Below are 24,000 nucleotides of genomic sequence, written 5' to 3' on the forward strand. Positions count from 1 at the left end.
ACGGGTATGTGTGTGAGTGTGTGTGTGTGTGTGTGTGTGAGTGTGAGTGTGAGTGTGAGTGTGAGTCCTACATGGAGGGCTGGTTGTGGTTGAGGCTGGGAGGAAGCAGTGCATGCTGGGAGGATTTTATCATTGTCCAGTTTATTAACAACATTTGAGTAGAACCAGCGTTATCCAGGAGGATTCTGGGAGGGAGCTGCTCTGTTTGAAAAGTGATTTTTCTTTAAACAATTAAAATTGAACTGAATGGAATTAAAGAGCGGTAACGTTTTCTCTGCCTCATTATTACGACCTGCTTCCTGTTTACAGCGGCAGACACAGTGGACGCCTGAACCATCATGTATCCTCACTGTGTGTGTGTGTGTGTGTGTGTGTGTGTGTGTGTGTGTGCGCTTGCAGCTGTACGAGGTGTCCCGACTGCGTTCTCTCAGCAGCCTATCAGAGCTTTCCGTGTCAGGAAACCCCGCCTCCTCGCTGCAGCACTCCCGCCTCTTCCTCCTCTACCACCTCAGGACTCTGGACAGGCTGGACGACCTGCCAGTCACCCAGGAGGAGAGAGGACACGCCCACCAACGTTTCAGCACCGGTACATCATTTTCATATCACACAAATCTGTGACGCAGCGGTAGGAATGTAGATTGATCTTACAAACACTGTCGCTGTTTGATCAGAGGAGCTGGAGCGTCTGCAGCGGGAGGTGGACGGCAGCCAATCAGAGCTGAGCAGGCTGCAGACGGAGCAGCAGGACGCGGTGACTCGTCTCCACCAGCAGGAGGAGACAAACCGAACGCTGACGGCTCAGACAGAAACACAGCTACACAGCCAGACACTGCTGGAGAAAGAGCTACACACCAAGAGTCAGCTGGTAGGACACACACACACACACACACACACACACACACACACACACACACACACTGACCCTTTGACCTCTAAGTCTTCCTAAAACAGGAATAACTTACTACATTTCCCAACTTGTCATAGACAGCGTTTCATAAAGTTTATAAAGTTTCCCAGAGCTCTTAAGGGAGTCTGTGGTTGCTTTCTGTCTCTATCTCCCTGCATGAAACTAAAATGTAATTTGAAAGCATTCTACCCACAGACCCAGGAGGCTGCTACAGTAATAATAATAATAATAACAACAATAACAATAATAATAATAATAACTGCTCTTGTGTGAACTGCTTTCACTTTGCTCCCTGTCACCTGTCTCTGTACATCCAGCCCCGCCCTCCCGTCTCTCTGCTGGGCGTGGTCTATCAGGTACTCTGACATCACATTAACATTTAATCTCCCATCATCCTTAGCTCCCTCAGATTCCTGCTTTGTGATCCCAGGTAGCTTCACAATAATGAGAGGCGTGTGTGTTTATGTGTGTAAGCCATCTTGTTTGTTTGGACTAGGGCTGCACAATATGGTGAGATTATTTATGTATTAATGATCATTGTTTTAGGATAATGTGACATTTACTGAGGTCTGTAGCACCAAACAAACGTGTTTTCTTACATTTGGAAAACAGATGAGTAGGTGTGCAGTACTACAGGACTTTATTATAATGCTGTTTGTGACTAATTCTACCTTTATCAAAAGATTGCAGCTTCTACTATTTATATATTGCACTTGACCATATTGTGAATAATTATATGAATTGTGCAGCCCTAGTTTTTACCTGCAGTGTTCAGCATGTCTCCTATAACTGCTGTAAATGATCACTTTAATGATGTTCTCACCTTTAACAGAATACAACTACAGTTCAGATTTTATACTTTGTCTTTTGTTTGTTTGTCTGACTGCTGGTTTACCATCGGGGTTGTTATTCGCCCAAAGTCAAGTTTTACTTGCCCTAATACAAATATATTAGCGGTTATTAAATAACAACCAAGACCCTCGTAGCTGCAAACAAGATGCTGTCTGGTCTTCTTATTGCACCCACATCCTCAAATGCCACCCAACTAAACTCCTCTTTCCAGGATCATTGAAATGCTCACTTGAGCTTCACATCATAAACTTTGTCTTTAACCATTTTCTCACTATTTTTTCTCATTATCTTCTTAATCAGCCTCTGTGTTTTGATGAATTATTTCATTTTTTAATGTAAAACTTCCTTACTTCTCAGTTTAAACTAAGGTTGCGTTATCAAACCCAAATTGTGGCACTACTTTTGCTAATGTTAGCTTAGTTATCATAAAACTTTGCCTCTTTTTGTTGCATTTTGTGTGTCTTCAGTTGGAGAAAACGTCAGCTGAGTTAACCAGAGCCTTTCACAGACTGTATGAGCTGGAGCAGGAGTGCACTTTCCACAAGATAGATGCCAAATTCATACCTCTGCCCTCCTGCAACGTGCAGGTAACAATAACACACACACACACACACACACACACACACACACACACACAGAGGTAAAACTTAGAGCTCGTATCTGTATTGGCCAATACAGGATTTATACAGAAATGCATTTCTGAGTGAAACAGTCAGAAAACCATATATAGATATAAATGTATAACATTTTATAAGGATATTCAGTTTTAATAGGGTTAAAGATCATACTTTCATTTTGATTTGATTATGAAAACAACCACAATACACAGGTCAGACATCCAAACTAACTCGTCTGTCTCATCAGGAAGTCGACACTGTGGACTCTGTGGCTGAGAGTTCATACATCGGCAAGGCTCGACATATCAGGAAGGCCATCACCTCCACTCCCCGGAACTCGTCTCCCTTCTCCCCCCTGCAGATCCAGGAGGCTGTAGACATTCACACTGACATGGAGTCGTCACGCCCCCTGCAGGAAGAGCAGAGTCAAGGTAATGACAGATCAGTTTAGTTGTATACAGTGTCCAAATGGTTTAATACTAAGAGAAAAGAAGATTGTGGACGTCCTTGTCTTGTGCCTTAATATTTCCTCTCAGCTTCATCTAAAGCAACATCAGTTTCTGATGAGAGTCGTACAGCTGCATTCAGTCAGTTTAACCCTGTAGACCTGATGTTGTGATGTGCACATGATCGTATTGTTGCAAACAGTGCTGGTATACCTTACCTGAACAGTGATGTACCAAAACGTGCAGTTCATCTAATGACCACTAGAGGCTGGCTCCAGCAGTGAGTCAGTCTCCATGAGGCCTAATATTAATATTAACCCTAAATAAATAGAGCATTAACTTGACCATCTGCTTTAAAATCTGTAAAGTTACCAGTAACTATGGTTGTCTGATAGATTATAATAGAGTAAGTTAGACAGTCTGAGGTAGAAGTATAAAGTAGCAGAAAATGAAAATAACTGTAGATAAAAATATTTATATGGTTTGATGCTGGGGGGGACAAACCAGACTTCTTAGTGTCAGCTTCAGGTTTTTGCTCGGATTTTGTTGATTTGGTCATTTTTCCTTGATATATGTGTTTCTCCCAGAGGTAAGAAGCTTCGTAGCTCAGCTGTCTCACTTTAGTTTGGTTTTATGATCAGAAGTCTGCACACAATCTTTTATTTTGAAAATCCAGTGGATAAACAGACGAGGTGGCCGAGTGGTTAAGGCGATGGACTGCTAATCCATTGTGCTCTGCACGCGTGGGTTCGAATCCCATCCTCGTCGGGGTTGATTTTAATGTGAACAGTGCCTAAAAGCATCACCAGTGCATCCTGGGTAATCTGCTCACACTTCAAAGTATTGCAGTGCTGCTACCTGTACTTGTCTCCATTCACAAAGGAATTCATGACATCTTGTATTTGGTGATATTGTAGGTTTTACCCAGATGTCAAAGGTGGTTCAGACTACCCGTCTTTAAGTTATCATAAGATGCCATACAGACCGCTAATGTATACACACAACTACACATCCTACAGGCAGTGTGAGACTGAACCAGGTTTCAGTGGACTGCACCTTTAAGACACAGGGGAATTAGCTCAAATGGTAGAGCGCTCGCTTAGCATGTGAGAGGTAGCCGGATCGATGCCCGCATTCTCCACAGTTCTTTCTACTCTCTCCTTCCTCAGCTTGTGATCAGGACCTCAGGGTCCTCTCTTCTGTTGACAAGATAATGATGCTTTCTGTTGAGAAAATAGTGTTTGAAGAACAGTGCGATGTAGTGTACTAGTTGGACAGACAACCTTGTGAATCAAAGCACTCTTTCCTATCTTGTTTGGATTCCCTTGGATCCTCCCAGGAATTCATTCCTTTTATTGGGTGACCTTGACTGCCCTTTGTTCAGTTTACCCCTGTGCGAGAGGTAGTGAAGGATTGAAGCCTGCACTCTCCACAAGACTTCAGTTTCCTCTCTTCTGTTGAGAAAACAGTGGTTGATGTCAAGACAGGGGAATTAGCACAGATTATTGATCCCAAGACTATAAGTACTGTCTCAAGGAAGTGAGCCTATTGTCCCTATGATTCCTGCTGTCACACTAACATGTCAAACAAGAGACAAACTTGGCCTGACTAGGATGGGAATCAAACCCACGCGTGCAGAGCACAATGGATTAGAAAAGTTACTCAGGTTCTTTGAATAAGCTGTGTGTGTGTGTGTGTGTGTGTGTGTGTGTGTAGCTGTGTCTGATTTGCAGTTGATCCATCAGACAGAGCAGCCGGTAGCAGAACAGCAAGAGCCAAAGGAAATCAAATCATACGACCAGGTAACTGACACACATATAAACACATCATTTCTAACTTACACTAAAACATGTGATTTGGTTTTATTATGTATATAACAAAAACTCTAAATGCTGCATGTAAAAATATGTATTCTAACCCGACTTAAAATCAGTGTTAGTTTCCTTCATAAGTACCTGATATGTTCTGATTGATAATGTCTGTATTCACATTTCCTAGAAAGCAGCTCATGCTCGGCTATTTTATTTTTTCATAATAGAAAGTGATTCAGATTAGTATATTAACATTTTTATTCACTCAGCAGGTGGCGCTGTGTTGTCTCCTCAGTAAACTGTCCGTCCTGGAGCAGCTGAGAGACGAAGCTGATGAGACACGAAGACAGATGGACAGACAGACAGAGGAGAGAGGGAAGACAGAGAGAGAGACAGAAGAGCTGGAGGCACAACTACTTACAATGGACACCACAGACTCACAACATGTGAGTATTTTTTTACAGTTTTAATCATTGCTCAGTCTCAGAACCAGCACCAGTTGAACTGTATTAACTATTAACTTTATTCGACTGTCAAATACAATTTGACTGAGGACAGGATGAAATTTACTCTCCTCCATCCATTGGTAAAAACAATAAAATAAAAACGTTCTTTCATTCTAAGATAAAAACAGTAACTGTAGTTGTCTGATGAATATGATGGATTAAGTAGTACAGTCTTACAGTATAAGATGGCGGGCCAACAACTTCCGGTTCAAGTGAGGATCGTGGAGGGAGGATGTGCCCATAGACTTCATGATGAAGCCCTCAGTTACTCACTGAACCTTTTATTACTGGAAATATGAGTCTAATACAAACTGATCTGTGATCTGTTATCTACTCTCAGTACTCTGACAGCTCGCACTCTGACAGACGAGGTGGCTGAGAGCTTAAGGTGATGGACTGCTAATCCATTGTGCTCGGCACGCATGGGTTTGAATCCCATCCTCATTGTTGAGATTTTGATGTGTATAGCGCTCAAGAGCATCATAAGTTCTCCAATGCATGCTGGTTAATATAATCACACTTACAGAGTACTGTTACTCTGGTTCCTGTCTTCATCCGCCTCCTTCTCTTAGTGCTTATCATTAGCAGACACCCTGGTAGCCAATTCAGCGCTTATGATCAACAAAAAAATAATAGTGAAAAACTCCATAACAGCCTTTCAACCGTTCAAAACCTTAAAACCGTATTTAAAGGTACGTACCCTTTCCCTCTGTAATGAAGAGCTGTGACATTCAGTCTGTATTCTGGTACAGAACCAAAACAAAGACCTGAAAGATGCAGAATTGAGTGTAAATACTGTGGCAGGAAAACAGCTGTGCCGTGTGAGGGATGAGGAGACTGTCAGCACTTATTCTCCACCTCAAGAGAGCGTAAAAAGATCTTAGCAAAATAAAAATGTTCCATAAGTTCCTCCTCCTCTGCTATTCTTCAATACACATTGCTGGAAACACAGCTATTATACTCCAATTAGTATTCACATAACAGTCAGGTTGTTTATTGGGTACGTACAATTAAAGCCTCTTTCTGTTCATTGTATGAATTTTCCAAATAGCACACAGATTGTTTGTTGGAGGAACTACTGCTGCACCAAACTCTGAACCATCAGCAGTTTGTATTCCAGGCTGTGAGTGTCTCCTCAGACAGCAGAGAGAAGAAAGGGTTAAAAGCGTGCTGGAGAATGCGGGCATCGATCCCGCTACCTCTCACATGCTAAGCGAGCGCTCTACCATTTGAGCTAATTCCCCTGTGTCTTAAAGGCGCAGTCCACTCAAACCTGGTGCAGTCTCACACTGCCTGTAGGATGTGTAGTTGTGTGTATACATTAACGGTCTGTATGGCATCTTATGATAACTTACAGACGGGTAGTCTGAACCAGCTTCGAGATCTGGGTAAAACCTACAATATCACCAAATACAAGATGTCATGAATTCCTTTGTGAATGGAGACAAGTACAGGTAGCAGCACTGCAATACTTTGAAGTGTGAGCAGATTACCCAGGATGCACTGGTGATGCTTTTAGGCACTGTTCACATTAAAAGCAACCCCGACGAGGATGGGATTCGAACCCACGCGTGCAGAGCACAATGGATTAGCAGTCCATCGCCTTAACCACTCGGCCACCTCGTCTGTTTATCCACTGGATTTTCAAAATAAAAGATTGTGTGCAGACTCCTGATCATAAAGCCTTAGACTTAGACTTAGACTTCTCTTTATTGATTCTTTTGGGATGACTCCCGCAAGGAAATTGAATTTCCAGCAGCTTACAAAAATAAAGAAAAATAAAGAGGTATAAAAAAGATAAACAATATAAACAATAAACTCTTAGCTATATATAGAAAGTAGAGATAAGAAGTGGTTGTTAAACAGTGGATAAATGACATTAAGCAGAAATTAGCAGTTAAATTAAATTATTGCACTTAAGTGGTGGATCAAGTTATTGCACAAAAAAATAAGTAAGAAGAGTGTCCAGGTATGTATGAGTAGATTATTATTGCACAGTTATTGCACAGTGAGTGGCTTCCACTCCTTCCCTTCTGTCCTCTTTACCCTATTTCTTCCTCCCCCCGAGTGAAGGGTTGTAGAGTACAATGGCATGGGGGACAAAGGAGTTCTTGAGTCTGTTGAGGAGGAGCAGTCTTCCACTGAACAGGCTCCTCTGGTTGCTGATGACGGTGTGTAGGGGGTGGCTGGCATTGTCAATAATGTCCAGCAGTTTGTCCAGTGTCCTCCTCTCTGCCACCGTCACCAGTGAGTCCAGCTTCATGCCGAAAACCATACTAAAAGGAAACAGTTGAGCTACGTAGCTTCTTACTTCTGGAAGAAACACATACATCAAGGAAAAATGACCAAATCAACAAAATCTGAGAACTCTGGTTTAGATAGATAGATATACTTTATTGATCCCAAGCTGGGAAATTGCAGTGTAGCAGCAGCATTACACACAGTAACAACACACAGACATATCAAAAAAGCAATATAGAATGCAATATAAAAACTTGAATGTCTAATTATAAATAAGCAGTCTAATTGTAGTGCAAAGTAAAAATATAAGGTGCAGTGAACAGATTATGTAAAAACATATAAGGCATACCTGAAAAGCATTGTGGGTGATATACACTTCTGGAGGGACCATCGTTGTTGACTCGCTCCCCCTGTGCATCGTTCTCACGAGGTCACTTTTTTCAGACAAATGGATGAGGGGAAGGAAACTCTCCACTCAGTTTACCTTCATTTCAAAATAAGAGCGCTGTTAGTCAAAACAACTTTGCGCAGGATCAACAGTTGTCACACTGCTTTCAAAGGACCAACCTCCTACAGGGATTAATAAAGGTATATCTTATCTCACAGGACAGTCACATCTGAAGCACAGGAGACTGAAGTGCATAGAAACTGGTTTTCACATTCTGAGACAGGCAGTCAGACATGCAGGACAGTGTAAATGTGGAGTCAGTGAGCAGCAGAGGGTCTCTCCCTGCTTTAGAAACAGGAATCTATTTTCAGACACAGGAGCATACAGGGGAGGGAGAGAAGAGAGGGGAGGGAGAGAGTGGAGTAACCTTTGGCGTGCAAGCAGGGTCAGAGGGCGAGGGGAAGTGCACACATAGTTTCAGTGGACTGCTCCTTTACAATAGAGGGGAATTAGCTCAAATGGTAGAGCGCTCGCTTAGCATGCGAGAGGTAGCGGGATCGATGCCCGCATTCTCCAGTACGCTTTTAACCCTTTCTTCTCTCTGCTGTCTGAGGAGAGACTCACAGTCTGTTCTGGTTGCACAAACAATGAGCTGAAGGTGCTGTTAGTTCACACATGCTGCAATAAAACAGCCCTTCTAGAAACAAGACAAATATATACTATGGCAGTGCAGATCATTTAGTTTGGCTAGAATTTAAACAAGTTATACTTCTTACAAGCAATGATAACTCAGTTATTTAAATAAATAATAGATAAAATAAATATTTTTTATTGAGCTGATCTTCAGAATCTAATTATAATACTAATAATTATGAGACACAATTTCTTCTAACAGAATGATAAAAATCAGTGACTTTGTCTTAAATGAACAATTCAGAAACATTCTTCTTTTTTATATTTTTTTATTAAAACAATGAAAAACTAAACAGCTGCTTTATTTCCAACACTGAGACGACTTTCTCTTAAACTGAGAAGTTGTGTTACTCTGAAAATAAGCACAATAAGTTGTTCCTCTGCTTATGCAACCATTGTTGTTAAATTGAGCTATATATTAGCTGTAAGATCTTATTAAGACACAGTTAAAAAACCTTTTCTAATGCAGAACATATTTGACAAGATCATTTTTCTTTTTAGACAAAGAAAGCCTTTGGACTTTCTTCAGATTCCTCTTTTTGCAGCATGTGTGGAGTTTAACTTCAGCCTCAAGCAGCAGCAAAGAGTCACTGCCCTGCAGTCACCAGTGTGTAGGATTTAGTGCCATTGAGCAGTGGAGTTTTACTCATATCTGTATTTGACCAGCTGGGAATAAGAACGGGCTGTGAGCTGTGTAGGAGGAAATACTGCTGCACCAAAAGCCTGCTGGAGAATGCGGGCATCGATCCCGCTACCTCTCACATGCTAAGCGAGCGCTCTACCATTTGAGCTAATTCCCCTGTGTCTTAAAGGAGCAGTCCACTGAAACTCTGTCAGTCCACCCCTTTCTGACTCTTGTCTGTCCTTTATACTACAGATTCTCCTTCCTTCATCCTTATGTTCCTTACAGTACAAGAAAAATATGCACACAAAGCAGTAAAAATGGGGAGTGTCACATTTTCTCTTCCTGCAGTCAGAACTTCAGGCAGCAGCAGTTGAATTATTCTCCTCGCAATAACACAAGATGAGAGAGACTTTATTGATCCAACACTGGGCATATTAGCTTGTTTCAGCAGCTCCACATAAATACAATAGATCAGAAAGGAAAATAAGAGTTATATGTACACTATATATAGCATTTTATATACAGACATGATTGATGCAACATTACACAGAGATAATTGCAAAGATTATTGATTACATATGTAGCATTATAATAAAAATATATGTATACAAACTTGAAAGAGGGATGAGATTTGCAGGAGGTAAGGGAGACTGTAGAAATAAATACAATTACACAGGACAAAAAAACACAGTGAGATTTACAGGAAATACAGGCTTTAAATATACAGTAAGGGTGTAATATAATTAGATAATATATATATGTAGAATTTCACAGTAATAGTTTCTGTAGTGTAATGCTGCTTTCCATTTGTCTCGTGAACTCGGAACCCGAGTTGTTCTGCCGCGAGAACGTGACGTCATTGCCTGGCTTGTACCACTTAAAGCGTTCCAGTTGTCTTTGGGCATTACGAGTTGGAAAGAAGTGCAACAGCTGTGTTGTTATTGTTTGTGGATCATCTAAACAAGCTCAATGTGAAATAATAATGTTTTTCTACAGAAACACAAACATTTCAAGTAATTCCGTTATTGCAAGTAGGGGTGGGCGATATGGGCTAAAAATAATATCTCAATATTTTTGGGGATTTTGGCGATAACGATAATCAGTCGATATCCTTTAAAATGTGATTAGAATTGTCTGAGCTGAACTTGTGTCCACCAAACGCGTTTACAGCGCTGAGAGAGCTCAAAAACTCATTTTCCGAACGCCCAGCGGTGTTAAAAGTTGAACAGATTTCAACTTGAAGCGCTCTGAGCGCTGCGCTAAAAAAACGTCTCCGCTGACATCTTTTTACCGCTGAAGCCCATAGGACCCACGTCTCGGCACTAAATCATCTGAAGTACCGGTAGCTTCAGGGACTGGAGGTGCTTGCATTTTCTCTCTACCATCGCAACGCGCTGCTAAACTGTTGCAAGGAGGATGCTAGCGAGAGGTCACGTGATCACGTCATGTGATCACGTAGGCCCACTAGTCATGTGACTGAATCCTGCCATGCTGTAGAGAGCGCTGCTGCTCCGTGTATTAATGGATGGGAGGAGTTTCCGCGGGCGTTTCATTGTTTTTGTCGTAATTAATTTAAATACTCGATAATGGAAATTTGCACATCGTCAAAACAACAATGACGATATTATCGCAAACGATATATATCGCCCACCTCTAGTAGCAAGTCTTATATTTCAATAATATTTTGCCATTTTCAACCTATTTCAATTTCAACAAGTGCTGTGGCGTTTGTCTCGAGCCACCAGGGGCCACCAGGGGCCTCCAGTGGCAGGCTAGTGTTATTGTTAGCTACATTAGCCTATTTAGCAAACCAGCTCGAAAACAAAACTTTACTTTGTATTGCAGCACAGCAACACGGTGCAATGCATAAATTGGTGACCGGACTAAAGCAGCAATGTAAACAGTGTGTAAGAGGATTTAAAATCGACATTAAAACGACCAACATAGTACAAATACAAAGAACATACATCTTAATATGGGCGCTCGGGAACCCTGAGGAACCCTGAGGAACCCTGAGGAACCCCGAGCTGGACGGCTGAAATTCCGACCAAAAGGGGGCGTGTGTGTCTCGGTGAAATCACGCGAGATAGCTGCGAGATTCACACTTTCCAACTCGGATTCCGAGTTCACGAGACAAATGGAAAGCAGCATAAGTGTTGGCTCATATGACAGAGACAACAAACAGTGCTGTATTATGTCATTCTGGTGTTAAACAGTCAGACTGCTGTTGGAATGAAGAACCTGCGGTATCAGTTTATCAGTTTCCACCCCAGCAGGAGTAAAACTTCCTGTAAACTCTGAATATTCAGAGTTTAAAATGGAGTAATAATTGGTCCAAGTGCTTGTGTTGTGTCTGTTCAGGGTAACAGCAGCAACAGGTTGCCGTCTCTTTAAGAAGCTCTGCCTCCTCCCCCCGGGATCCCCCCTGTGAGGGGAGTGACCTTCCCAGCTTTAACTCCCTCCCATTGGACAGAAGGACCTGTCACTCTGCAGCTGTCTCTCTGACTGGCTGGGAAACAGATTTCCTGTGTACATTCAAAGAAAGGGGGAGAGAGGAGGAGAGGAAGAGAAGTTTTTAACGGAGCACAGAGGAAAACAGAGGGATGAAGGAGAGAATGTCTTTAGGTCAGAAAAGAGGAGGTGAGATGTTGTTTTCTGTGAGTTAAAGAAGAAGAGGAGGAGGAGGACATGAGGGATATTACCCAGCAGCCCCGTGTGGTCTCTGGGGTCCAGGACTAGACTGAACTGACTGCTGTGAGTACACAAACACCTCTCTGTGTGTCAGCCTCTCAACGCTCGCTGCTCTCCGGTCTGTGTGTTCTCACTGGAAAACTGACTACTGATAAAGTGTCAGTGAGTACTTAAAGATCAGTATGCAGATTAAATCCACTTGTTTTTTATTGTTGTCCCACAATGCAATGCAGAGGACGTAGAGGAGCCGCTCCAAGCTGGAAATCATAAAAACAAACTGTGAACGGTGGTGAAACCAAATGTCTCCAGTGTATATAGTGCACTGTATGAGCAGGTAGTGTGGCTCTCAGGCTGTTTACACCTTTCTATTAACATACAGTGTGACCGACCACAGAGACTCATTCTCATCAGATCACTTAAACCACTTCCTGAGGAGGGCAACCACACATCTTTCATTGTGTGAACTCTAATAGTCCACTTGCAGCGCTGTGAACCCAGAAATGTTGAGACCACAGTTTTCTGTTAGAAATGTTCAGTCTGGGTCTGCAGCATTTAGAAACTGACAGATTATAACCTGCATATATTGAACAATTAGCATAATTAGCATTAATAATCAGCCATATGGACAATATGTCAATAATGTCTTGGCTGATTTGGACAATATAGGAGTGGTTTTGGGGGTTATGTTAAGTACAAAATGTCTGTTTAAACCAGAAGTGGCCATTTTAACTCCCAGTGAGCTCAGTAGTATTACTATTGTGGTTATTAATATGACTGATACATTGGACCTGCATTTTAGAATCAATAAAGTGTCACTGGTGTGAATGTTCAGATGTAATAATTCTTCAGTTCTTGTTGGTGTTTTTATGCTGCACAGAGTTTGGTCTTTGCCACTGTGTTTATGTATTAATCATATAAATAACTGCAAAATTGTTTATATAATATAATAATCAAAATCAGCCCACTAGTGACTAGTAACCACAGTATCACCAGACTCCCTTTAAAAAACTGCTCAATTGTAGAGTGAGGAGAAACTTTAGCAACTGATTTTCTAAATAGCATCTAGATTGTTTGTGAGTCTTTTTTTAAAGTGCAGTCCATCGCCTTAACCACTGGATGTTTGTCAGCTATGTTGATTTGTTGTATACTTTGCCCAGGGCTGATCACAAGCTGGGGAGTAGAAAGACTTGTGGAGAATGCGGGCATCGATCCCGCTGCCTCTCGCTTGCGCTTACTAAGCGAGCGCTCTACCATTTGAGCTAATTCCCCTGTGTCTTAAAGGAGCAGTCCACTGAAACTGTGTGCAGTCTCACACTGCCTGTAGGATGTGTAGTTGTGTGTATACATTAACGGTCTGTATGACTGGGGCCTCCTCGGCCACCTCGTTTGTTTGGCAGATTTTCAAAATAAAAGATCCTGTGCAGACCTCTGATCATAAAACCAAACTAAAGTGAAACAGTTGAGCTACGTAGCTTCTTACCTCTGGGAGAAACACACATATCAGGGAAAAATGACCAAATCAACAAAATCTGGAACTCTGGTTTGTCCCCCCCGTATCAAACTTTTACTTTGGGATGTTGATTTGTTGTATACTTTGTGCAGTGCTGATCACAAGCTGAGGAAGTGGAGAGAAGAAAGAGTTGTAGAGAATAGCTAACTTGGCGATTGAACATGTGATATATTACTAAAACCGAAGTGCAGTTTAATCAGTTTCATACTGATGAAAATGAACTCATTAACTGTCCCTGATAAATAGATGAATACATAAAATAACCACACACTACTGCCACCTGACCATTGATGTACTTACTTATGCACCAAATGAATACCTGAAAAGCATTGTGGGTGATATACACTTCTGGAGGGACCATCGTTGTTGACTCGCTCCCCCTGTGCATCGTTCTCACGAGGTCACTTTTTTCAGACAAATGGATGAGGGGAAGGAAACTCTCCACTCAGTTTACCTTCATTTCAAAATAAGAGCGCTGTTAGTCAAAACAACTTTGCGCAGGATCAACAGTTGTCACACTGCTTTCAAAGGACCAACCTCCTACAGGGATTAATAAAGGTATATCTTATCTCACAGGACAGTCACATCTGAAGCACAGGAGACTGAAGTGCATAGAAACTGGTTTTCACATTCTGAGACAGGCAGTCAGACATGGAGGACAGTGTAAATGTGGAGTCAGTGAGCAGCAGAGGGTCTCTCCCTGCTTTAGAAACAGGAATCTATTTTCAGACACAGGAGCATACAGGGGAGGGAGAGAAGAGAGGGGAGGGAGAGAGTGGAGTAACCTTTGGCGTGCAAGCAGGGTCAGAGGGCGAGGGGAAGTGCACACATAGTTTCAGTGGACTGCTCCTTTACAATAGAGGGGAATTAGCTCAAATGGTAGAGCGCTCGCTTAGCATGCGAGAGGTAGCGGGATCGATGCCCGCATTCTCCAGTACGCTTTTAACCCTTTCTTCTCTCTGCTGTCTGAGGAGAGACTCACAGTCTGTTCTGGTTGCACAAACAATGAGCTGAAGGTGCTGTTAGTTCACACATGCTGCAATAAAACAGCCCTTCTAGAAACAAGACAAATATACACTATGGCAGTGCAGATCATTTAGTTTGGATAGAATTTAAACAAGTTATACTTCTTACAAGCAATGATAACTCAGTTATTTAAGATTCTTAAAATAAATATTTTTTATTGAGCTGATCTTAAGAATCTAATTATAATACTAATAATTATGAGACACAATTTCTTCTAACAGAATGATAAAAATCAGTGACTTTGTCTTAAATGAACAATTCAGAAACATTCTTCTTTTTTATTATTTTTTATTAAAACAATAAAAAACTAAACAGCTGCTTTATTTCCAACACTGAGACGACTTTCTCTTAAACTGAGTTGTGTTACTCTGAAAATAAGCACAATAAGTTGTTCCTCTGCTTATGCAACCATTGTTGTTAAATTGAGCTATATATTAGCTGTAAGATCTTATTAAGACACAGTTAAAAAACCTTTTCTAATGCAGAACATATTTGACAAGATCATTTTTCTTTTTAGACAAAGAAAGCCTTTGGACTTTCTTCAGATTCCTCTTTTTGCAGCATGTGTGGAGTTTAACTTCAGCCTCAAGCAGCAGCAAAGAGTCACTGCCCTGCAGTCACCAGTGTGTAGGATTTAGTGCCATTGAGCAGTGGAGTTTTACTCATATCTGTATTTGACCAGCTGGGAATAAGAACGGGCTGTGAGCTGTGTAGGAGGAAATACTGCTGCACCAAACTCTGAACCATCAGTAGTTTGTTTTCCAGGCTGAGACTGTGAGTCTCTCCTCAGACAGCAGAGAGAAGAAAGGGTTAAAAGCCTGCTGGAGAATGCGGGCATCGATCCCGCTACCTCTCACATGCTAAGCGAGCGCTCTACCATTTGAGCTAATTCCCCTGTGTCTTAAAGGAGCAGTCCACTGAAAGACTTTTTGATACTTATGAGTACATGTAGCTATGAATGTTTCTGTAGTTTGAATAAAGTTTTGAAAGGAGGGCTTTCAGTTGTAATGGAGTACGTTTACACTCTGATGGATGCTAGTGGAAGCAGTCCTGAGGGGTTTGTTTGATTGTTTCTATGAGGATGTATAATTATTATACTGGAACAGAAATTACAGTATCCTCAGTATCATCAATGTGATTTCTCCTGATCATTCCAGCCCATAATGCCCCACATTTTGCGGATACAGTGTATTAACCAGTAACCAATAGGGAGGCTGGTGAACCTGCTCTGATTGGCTGACGTCTGTCCCTCAGGCCCATGTGACCGGCCGGTTGTCCAGCTGGAAGCAGCTGTTGGACAGGATGAACAGGAAGGAGAGCGAGCTCGAGGGTCGCCTTGACAACATGCTGTCACGCATCGCCATGGAGACGCAGGAGATCAAAGAGCTGGAGCAACAGCTGACCGATGGTGAGGACCAATCAATCACTGACCAATCACTAACCAATCACTGACTAAGGTGGTTTACCTCTTCCTCCTCCTCCAGGTCAGATTTTGGCTAATGAAGCTCTTCAGAGAGATTTGGAGGGAATCATCTCAGGACTTCAGGAATATCTGAGAGGACTCAGAGAGCAGGTAGAGACTTCATCAAGTAAACCTGTTTGTGAAGTGTGTTTACTGGTGGATACTGGTTGATACTGGTTGATACTGGTGGACACTGGTGGTCACTGGTGGTCACTGGTGGTTACTGGTGGTTACTGGTGGTCACTGGTGGACACTGGTGGTTACTGGTGGTTACTGGTGGTTACTGGTGGTCACTGGTTGGTCACTGTTGGTCACTGTTGGTCACTGGTGTTTACTGGTGGATACTGGTTGATACTGGTTGATACTGGTGGACACTGGTGGACACTGGTGGTTACTGGTGGTTACTGGTGGTTACTGGTGGACACTGGTGGTCACTGGTGGTTACTGGTGGTCACTGGTGGTTACTGGTGGTCACTGGTTGGTCACTGGTGGTCACTGTTGGTCACTGGTGGTTACTGGTGGACACTGGTGGTTACTGGTGGTTACTGGTGGTCACTGGTTGGTCACTGGTTGGTCACTGTTGGTCACTGGTGGATACTGGTGGTCACTGCTGGTCACTGCTGGTCACTGGTGGTTACATGTGTATGTGTGTGTTTCAGGCTGGTCGCGCTCAGCAGCAGGCTCACAATCTGCAGGCTGAGAATCAGAGTCTACAGCTCCACCTGGAGGACACTCAGAGACACTGCAGACAGCTGGAGGACACCGCCAGGACACATAGACAGGTCAGTGTGTGTCTCTCAGAAGGAAAATGTTTGATATTTCTCTGGTTAGTACATGTCTCTCTCTGTCTGTGTCTGTCTGTCTTCAGGACATGTCCGTCCAGAAGGAGGAACTGTCTGTGTTGAGGATGGAAGCCCAAGCTCTGAGAGACAGACAGGTGGAGAGCAGCAGACAGCAGGTGGAGCTGGAGGCGGAGCTTCAGAAGCTGAGGGAGGAGCTAACCCGACAGATCACTCTGGGACAGGTAACAGGCTGCTGGAGACGTTTTATATGTGACAGAATGAAAATTAAATCACATCAAGAAACCTTTATACGACAAAGACACTCTGTGTGTGTGTGTGTGTGTGTGTGTGCGTGTGCGTGTGGGTGTGTGTTTGTAGTTGGAATGTGGTTCTCTGCAGGCAGCTGTAGACAAAGAGAAACAGATCAGAGAGATCAGAGAGTCTCAGCTACAGTCATCCATCGACACACTGCAGGTCAGTACACGCACAAACACAGACACACTTACACACAGACACACACATCCGACACAATCCTTAAGAGAAGTAGAATATGGAAGGTATCAATAAAACCCACAACAGTCAACCTCTGTTACACACGGCACAGCAACACTACACCTGACATAACGGAATTAACTTACATCCCATATAGGAGCAGCTGTTGTGCTGCAATCGAGCAACGTCGGACACGACTCACACTGTGAACATCGAACATTTCCTGTTACATGTACATGTATTGTGTAATATTTAGGATTATACAGCTAAAATATGAGGAATTTTCAGTTTGTGTAGTTCTGTTTTGACCGAGTCAGGGTTCCCACGAATCCTGGAAAACCTGGATATTTAAAGACTAGTTTTCCAGTACAGAACAGCAGAAAAGAAAGACTGACCATCTACTTCTAATCACTTAATCTTGAACCTGTGTCATCAAACAAGGAGGAACAAATGTGAAAATGTGTCAAACTAGGCTTACTGCAGCTAGTAAATTGTTCAAGTATTCAAGGTTATGACTGACCATGATTTGTTAACAAGAGTGGGAACCTTGCCAGTAGAGTGTACTAGAGGTTCCGACTGGAGAAAGGGTATAAGGTTTTATATAGGAAATGCTATGCTAAGGGTTTAATGCTGCTCAAACACTTTAATGTTAGTATTCAAACACAGCCTGTAGTATGTTTTTCTTTCTTTTTTCAGGATGAGAAATCATCTCTTCAGCAAGTAGTCCAGAAACTCCAGGACCAACTGGACCGGACTAAATCCCAGTTTCACCAATCCAGAACCCAGTGTAAAGACACGAGAACCCACTTAGACCAGGTCAGAGTACAACTGGACTGTTTCACAGATGCCTTGTTGGATCCTGGGGAGGTTCACAGAAGACAAGAGGAGCTGGATGGAGACAAGTACAGGTAGCAGCAGCCTGTAGGATGTGTAGTTGTGTGTATACATTAGCGGTCTCTATGACATCTTATGATAGTTTACAGATGGGTTGACTGAGAACCACCTTTGACATCTGGGTAAAACCTACAATATCCTTTGTGAATGGAGACAAGTACAGGTAGCAGCACTGCAGTACTCCGTCTTTGAAGTGTGATCAGATTACCCAGGATGCATTGGTGATGATTTTAGGCACTGTTTACATTAAAAGCAACCCCGACGAGGATGGGATTCGAACCCACGCGTGCAGAGCACAATGGATTAGCAGTCCATCGCCTTAACCACTCGGCCACCTCGTCTGTTTTGCAGTGGTTTTTCAAAATTCATCAAGTTAGCAGTATTCATATGTGGAGGGATTTTACTGTTTTTTAATGGTTCTTGCTTCATACTGAGAAACAGACGTGAGATGGTTAGACAGAAATGTTGAAAGAACTCAGCAGGGAAGCCATCTGCCAGTAGAGCCTTAACCACTCGGCCACCTCGTCTGTTTTGTAGTGGTTTTTCAAAATAAAACATCATGTGCACACTTCTGATCATAAAACCAAACTAAAGTGAAACAGCTGAGCTACGAAGCTTCTTACCTCTGGGAGAAACACATATATCAAGGAAAAATGACCAAATCAACAAAATCCGAGCAAAAACCTGAAGCTGACACTAAGAAGTCTGGTTTGTCCCCCCCAGCATCAAACCATATAAATATTTTTATCTACAGTTATTTTCATTTTCTGCTACTTTATACTTCTACCTCAGACTGTCTAACTTACTCTATTATAATCTATCAGACAACCATAGTTACTGGTAACTTTACAGATTTTAAAGCAGATGATCAAGTTAATGCTCTATTTATTTTAGAGAGTAAACTTCTCAAGAAGATATAAAGTGGTTAAAATGAGCTCCTACACTTTATGGAATCAGTAATAAACCGATAACACCACAGACTTTCTGAAGAACAAAGGCTTTTATTTCGATATCTGATAGTACTTCTACTTCAGTAATGGATGGAGTTTGAAGTACTCGTACTTTTTCTAAACACTTTGCCGATCACAAGCTGAGGAAGTGAAGAGAAGTAAGAGCTGTGGAGAATGCGGGCATCGATCCCGCTACCTCTCGCATGCTAAGCGAGCGCTCTACCATTTGAGCTAATTCCCCTGTCTCTTAAAGGAGCAGTCCAATGAAACTGCAAAATGGGTCATGTGCAGCCTATGGTAAAGTATTCCAGTGAGTCTGTGAATGTGTGCGTATTTGTATGTTTGAGGAGCAACATGGGGAAGTTGTGTATTAGATTAACAAGAGCAAAAGAAACAGCTTGATACCTAGATATCTTATGGTGTCTGTGGTGGAAGGGATGGGTGGTGGTATTGCCGCCAGATTCCAACTCTCTTTTGGAAAGTTGTAACAGTGTTGATTTTGATCAGTTAATGGAGTAGTTTGATATTTTAGAAAATCTACCGAGTAGGTTCATGGTTTCTTGTAGTGAGACTTGTGGGTTCTGTTGGTAAAGTAGGATGTCATCTGCGTATAAACTTATTTCAGACTTATATTCCTTTAATATTATTATTCTTGCTGATGATTTTTATTTCTGTGTTGATTAGATATATAGGGACGATAACTAGATGGGAGGGTGGGCTCTTTACCTGGTTTCAGTATCACTGTAATGTTAGCAGTATTCATATGTGGAGGGATTTTACTGTTTTTTAATGGTTCTTGCTTCATACTGAGAAACAGACGTGAGATGGTTAGACCGAAATGTTGAAAGAACTCAGCAGGGAAGCCATCTGCCAGTAGAGCCTTAACCACTCGGCCACCTCGTCTGTTTTGTAGTGGTTTTTCAAAATAAAACATCATGTGCACACTTCTGATCATAAAACCAAACTAAAGTGAAACAGCTGAGCTACGAAGCTTCTTACCTCTGGGAGAAAACCTGAGGCTGACACTACGAAGTCTGGTTTGTCCCCCCAGCATCAAATCATATAAATATGTTTATCTACAGTTATTTTCATTTTCTGCTACTTTATACTTCTACCTCAGACTGTCTAACTTACTCTATTATAATCTATCAGACAACCATAGTTACTGGTAACTTTACAGATTTTAAAGCAGATGATCAAGTTAATGCTCTATTTATTTTAGAGAGTAAACTTCTCAAGAAGATATAAAGTGGTTAAAATGAGCTCCTACACTTTATGGAATCAGTAATAAACCAATAACACCACAGACAGTAGGAGACTTTCTGAAGAACAAAGGCTTTTATTTCGATATCTGATAGTACTTCTACTTCAGTAATGGATGGAGTTTGAAGTACTCGTACTTCTTCTAAACACTTTGCCGATCACAAGCTGAGGAAGTGAAGAGAAGTAAGAGCTGTGGAGAATGCGGGCATCGATCCCGCTACCTCTCGCATGCTAAGCGAGCGCTCTACCATTTGAGCTAATTCCCCTGTCTCTTAAAGGAGCAGTCCAATGAAACTGCAAAATGGGTCATGTGCAGCCTATGGTAAAGTATTCCAGTGAGTCTGTGAATGTGTGCGTATTTGTATGTTTGAGGAGCAACATGGGGAAGTTGTGTATTAGATTAACAAGAGCAAAAGAAACAGCTTGATACCTAGATATCTTATGGTGTCTGTGGTGGAAGGGATGGGTGGTGGTATTGCCGCCAGATTCCAACTCTTTTTGGAAAGTTGTAACAGTGTTGATTTTGATCAGTTAATGGAGTAGTTTGATATTTTAGAAAATCTACCGAGTAGGTTCATGGTTTCTTGTAGTGAGACTTGTGGGTTCTGTTGGTAAAGTAGGATGTCATCTGCGTATAAACTTATTTCAGACTTATATTCCTTTAATATTATTATTCTTGCTGATGATTTTTATTTCTGTGTTGATTAGATATATAGGGACGATAACTAGATGGGAGGGTGGGCTCTTTACCTGGTTTCAGTATCACTGTAATGTTAGCAGTATTCATATGTGGAGGGATTTTACTGTTTTTTAATGGTTCTTGCTTCATACTGAGAAACAGACGTGAGATGGTTAGACCGAAATGTTGAAAGAACTCAGCAGGGAAGCCATCTGCCAGTAGAGCCTTAACCACTCGGCCACCTCGTCTGTTTTGTAGTGGTTTTTCAAAATAAAACATCATGTGCACACTTCTGATCATAAAACCAAACTAAAGTGAAACAGCTGAGCTACGAAGCTTCTTACCTCTGGGAGAAACACATATATCAAGGAAAAATGACCAAATCAACAAAATCCGAGCAAAAACCTGAGGCTGACACTACGAAGTCTGGTTTGTCCCCCCCAGCATCAAACCATATAAATATTTTTATCTACAGTTATTTTCATTTTCTGCTACTTTATACTTCTACCTCAGACTGTCCAACTTACTCTATTATAATCTATCAGACAACCATAGTTACTGGTAACTTTACAGATTTTAAAGCAGATGATCAAGTTAATGCTCTATTTATTTTAGAGAGTAAACTTCTCAAGAAGATATAAAGTGGTTAAAATGAGCTCCTACACTTTATGGAATCAGTAATAAACCAATAACACCACAGACTTTCTGAAGAACAAAGGCTTTTATTTTGATATCTGATAGTACTTCTACTCCAGTAATGGATGGAGTTTGAAGTACTCGTACTTCTTCTAAACACTTTGCTGATCACAAGCTGAGGAAGTGAAGAGAAGTAAGAGCTGTGGAGAATGCGGGCATTGATCCTGCTACCTCTCGCATGCTAAGCGAGCGCTCTACCATTTGAGCTAATTCCCCTGTCTCTTAAAGGAGCAGTCCAATGAAACTGCAAAATGGGTCATGTGCAGCCTATGGTAAAGTATTCCAGTGAGTCTGTGAATGTGTGCGTATTTGTATGTTTGAGGAGCAACATGGGGAAGTTGTGTATTAGATTAACAAGAGCAAAAGAAACAGCTTGATACCTAGATATCTTATGGTGTCTGTGGTGGAAGGGATGGGTGGTGGTATTGCCGCCAGATTCCAACTCTTTTTGGAAAGTTGTAACAGTGTTGATTTTGATCAGTTAATGGAGTAGTTTGATATTTTAGAAAATCTACCGAGTAGGTTCATGGTTTCTTGTAGTGAGACTTGTGGGTTCTGTTGGTAAAGTAGGATGTCATCTGCGTATAAACTTATTTCAGACTTATATTCCTTTAATATTATTATTCTTGCTGATGATTTTTATTTCTGTGTTGATTAGTATATAGGGGAATAGAGGGGGGGGTTTCTGGTTTAAAATTAAAATTATGAGGGGGTTTTTTATATTTAAAAAAAAAAAAAAAAAAAAAAAAAAAAAAAAAAAAAAAAAAAAAGTGGTTATAAAAATAGGGACGATAACTAGATGGGAGGGTGGGCTCTTTACCTGGTTTCAGTATCACTGTAATGTTAGCAGTATTCATATGTGGAGGGATTTTACTGTTTTTTAATGGTTCTTGCTTCATACTGAGAAACAGACGTGAGATAGTTAGACAGAAATGTTGAAAGAACTCAGCAGGGAAGCCATCTGGGTCTGGTGCTTTATTGGGAGGTATTAGCATGAGGGCTTGGTTGTTTGTTTTGTTGGAGTTGTTTTGCGAGATATTCCGTGATTTATTGTTGTATTCAAAATGCTCGTGCTTTAGTTGTTGTAGTAGAAAGTGTTTATTTTTGTTGAAAATGTCAGACATGTGCTATTATCTCTCAGTCCGACCACAGTGTAGAAAAAGAGTAGTTGTAATAGTTTAAATTTCTGAGCGGGACCCTTTCATAGCTGGATCCTGAGGATGTGGATGTAGACAAGTACAGGTAGCAGTACTGCAAGTATTCTGTCTTTGAAGTGGTTTTAACGCTGACTGTCCTGTCCCCCTAAAGTGCTGAGGACATGTTGTCCGGGAGTGTGGATCAGCTGTACAGGACGATCCAGCAGACCAGGATCAGCAGGGAGCAGCTGCAACAAGACCATAATCACAGCCAGGAACAGATAGCCAGACTGCAGGCCCAGCTAGACCACGATCAAGAATACATAGCCCAGCTGGAAGCTCAGGTGGCCCAGGACCAGGCCCAGTCAGCCCAGCTGAAAGCCAAGGTGATCTATGGCACGGAGCAGGACTCGGACTGGAGGCTGAAGGAGGAGCAAGAGAAACTGAGAGTCAGTCTGCAGACTTCCCAGAGTAGAAACAGACTCATTCAGCACAAACTGGTTAGTATCAGCTGAGTCTCCAACAGTCCAGAAAGTGTTATTTCGGCAGTGCAGCACGCTGTCAACAGACAGGCAGCAGAGTTTAAATTCCTTATTTATACTGAAGTGATTATCTTTGTACTCACTGTGCAGGAGGCGGAGCTGGAGCAGAGCCGTCTGCAGCTTCAGGACGTCCAGCAGGAGAGAGACACTCTGCTACAGCAGGTCAGAGGACGTTCAGCAACTGACCCTTTCTAAGCCCCGCCCCTTTCTGAGGAGTGAAAGCACTCTAACTCATTAGTTAATCTATCGTTAGTGAGCTAGCATTATGCTAACATAAGTTAAGATGTAACTATATCTCTATATATTTCTTTTTTATCTTTTTTAATCACACCAAAGTATCTGCAAGCAGCTCGTTTAGATGTTCCTCAATCTGCTTGTAACACAGTTACAGTTACAGTAAGAGCTGTAGGCAGCAAACAGTCAGTAATAAACTGTTACAGTCAGCAGCACAGTCGCTGTAAGCAGCAGTGCATGCTGGGATTGACTGTCGGTCATGTGCTTCAGCTGCGTTCACAGAGCGACGGTCACCAGAGGAGCCTCGGACGTCTGAACAGAAAACTACGGCAGCTCAGCAGGTCCATGTGTGAGTCCGATCAGCTGACAGCCGAACAGCTGAAGTCGACCTCCGAACAGCTGAGAGCTCTGAACCACAGCGTGGAGCTGCTGCACACACACACACAGCAGGTACACACAAACACACACACACACACACACACACAATGTTCAAACTCAGAGAAATTTTATTTCATTTAATTCATTTTATTCAGGTAACGCTGCGTTTCACCGGTCGC

The 24,000-nt window shown here is 42.0% G+C and overlaps 1 protein-coding gene, 1 long non-coding RNA gene and 7 other non-coding genes across 17 annotated transcripts in view; 4 read left to right on the top strand and 5 right to left on the bottom strand.

Moving 5' to 3' along the window:
- The first annotated feature begins 231 nt into the window (after positions 1-231).
- cntrl (centriolin) overlaps positions 232-24,000 on the top strand; it is a 36,025-nt gene continuing 12,256 nt past the window's right edge. For 5 of the 8 annotated variants that reach the window (XR_007883167.1, XM_051394341.1, XM_051394346.1 and 2 more), the window contains exons 1-16: positions 232-586; positions 672-865; positions 1,225-1,263; positions 2,227-2,346; positions 2,624-2,807; positions 4,539-4,624; positions 4,903-5,079; positions 15,568-15,721; positions 15,798-15,886; positions 16,435-16,557; positions 16,644-16,799; positions 16,936-17,031; positions 17,746-17,957; positions 22,840-23,167; positions 23,300-23,371; positions 23,714-23,893. Coding sequence is in view for 7 of the 8 variants with exons in the window: in XM_051394341.1 (XP_051250301.1) it covers positions 247-586; positions 672-865; positions 1,225-1,263; positions 2,227-2,346; positions 2,624-2,807; positions 4,539-4,624; positions 4,903-5,079; positions 15,568-15,721; positions 15,798-15,886; positions 16,435-16,557; positions 16,644-16,799; positions 16,936-17,031; positions 17,746-17,957; positions 22,840-23,167; positions 23,300-23,371; positions 23,714-23,893 (2,550 nt within the window). In the remaining variant the exon portion in view is untranslated. Of the gene's footprint in view, positions 587-671; positions 866-1,224; positions 1,264-2,226; positions 2,347-2,623; positions 2,808-4,538; positions 4,625-4,902; positions 5,080-11,612; positions 11,841-15,567; positions 15,722-15,797; positions 15,887-16,434; positions 16,558-16,643; positions 16,800-16,935; positions 17,032-17,745; positions 17,958-22,839; positions 23,168-23,299; positions 23,372-23,713; positions 23,894-24,000 lie in introns of those variants that run through there. The other 3 variants (XM_051394343.1, XM_051394345.1, XM_051394347.1) reach the window with 3 other exon arrangements.
- Positions 3,509-3,590, top strand: trnas-gcu (transfer RNA serine (anticodon GCU)). Its single transcript has one exon. It is a non-coding gene; the product is annotated as a tRNA-Ser (tRNA).
- Positions 6,684-6,765, bottom strand: trnas-gcu (transfer RNA serine (anticodon GCU)). Its single transcript has one exon. It is a non-coding gene; the product is annotated as a tRNA-Ser (tRNA).
- On the bottom strand, positions 6,815-13,692 carry LOC127360083 (uncharacterized). Of its 2 annotated transcripts, none has more exons than XR_007883170.1 (2): positions 13,607-13,692; positions 6,815-7,452 (listed from the first exon to the last, which is right to left on the bottom strand). It is a non-coding gene; the product is annotated as an uncharacterized LOC127360083 (long non-coding RNA). The 2 variants fall into 2 exon arrangements; XR_007883169.1 differs by lacking the exon at positions 13,607-13,692 and adding an exon at positions 7,730-7,898.
- On the top strand, positions 8,272-8,344 carry trnaa-agc (transfer RNA alanine (anticodon AGC)). The gene has a single exon. It is a non-coding gene; the product is annotated as a tRNA-Ala (tRNA).
- On the top strand, positions 14,149-14,221 carry trnaa-agc (transfer RNA alanine (anticodon AGC)). The gene has a single exon. It is a non-coding gene; the product is annotated as a tRNA-Ala (tRNA).
- Positions 18,203-18,284, bottom strand: trnas-gcu (transfer RNA serine (anticodon GCU)). Its single transcript has one exon. It is a non-coding gene; the product is annotated as a tRNA-Ser (tRNA).
- Positions 19,062-19,134, bottom strand: trnaa-agc (transfer RNA alanine (anticodon AGC)). Its single transcript has one exon. It is a non-coding gene; the product is annotated as a tRNA-Ala (tRNA).
- On the bottom strand, positions 20,350-20,422 carry trnaa-agc (transfer RNA alanine (anticodon AGC)). Its single transcript has one exon. It is a non-coding gene; the product is annotated as a tRNA-Ala (tRNA).

The sequence above is a fragment of the Dicentrarchus labrax genome, unplaced genomic scaffold (genome assembly GCF_905237075.1).
Source record: "Dicentrarchus labrax unplaced genomic scaffold, dlabrax2021, whole genome shotgun sequence".
Taxonomy (NCBI): Eukaryota; Metazoa; Chordata; class Actinopteri; family Moronidae; genus Dicentrarchus; species Dicentrarchus labrax.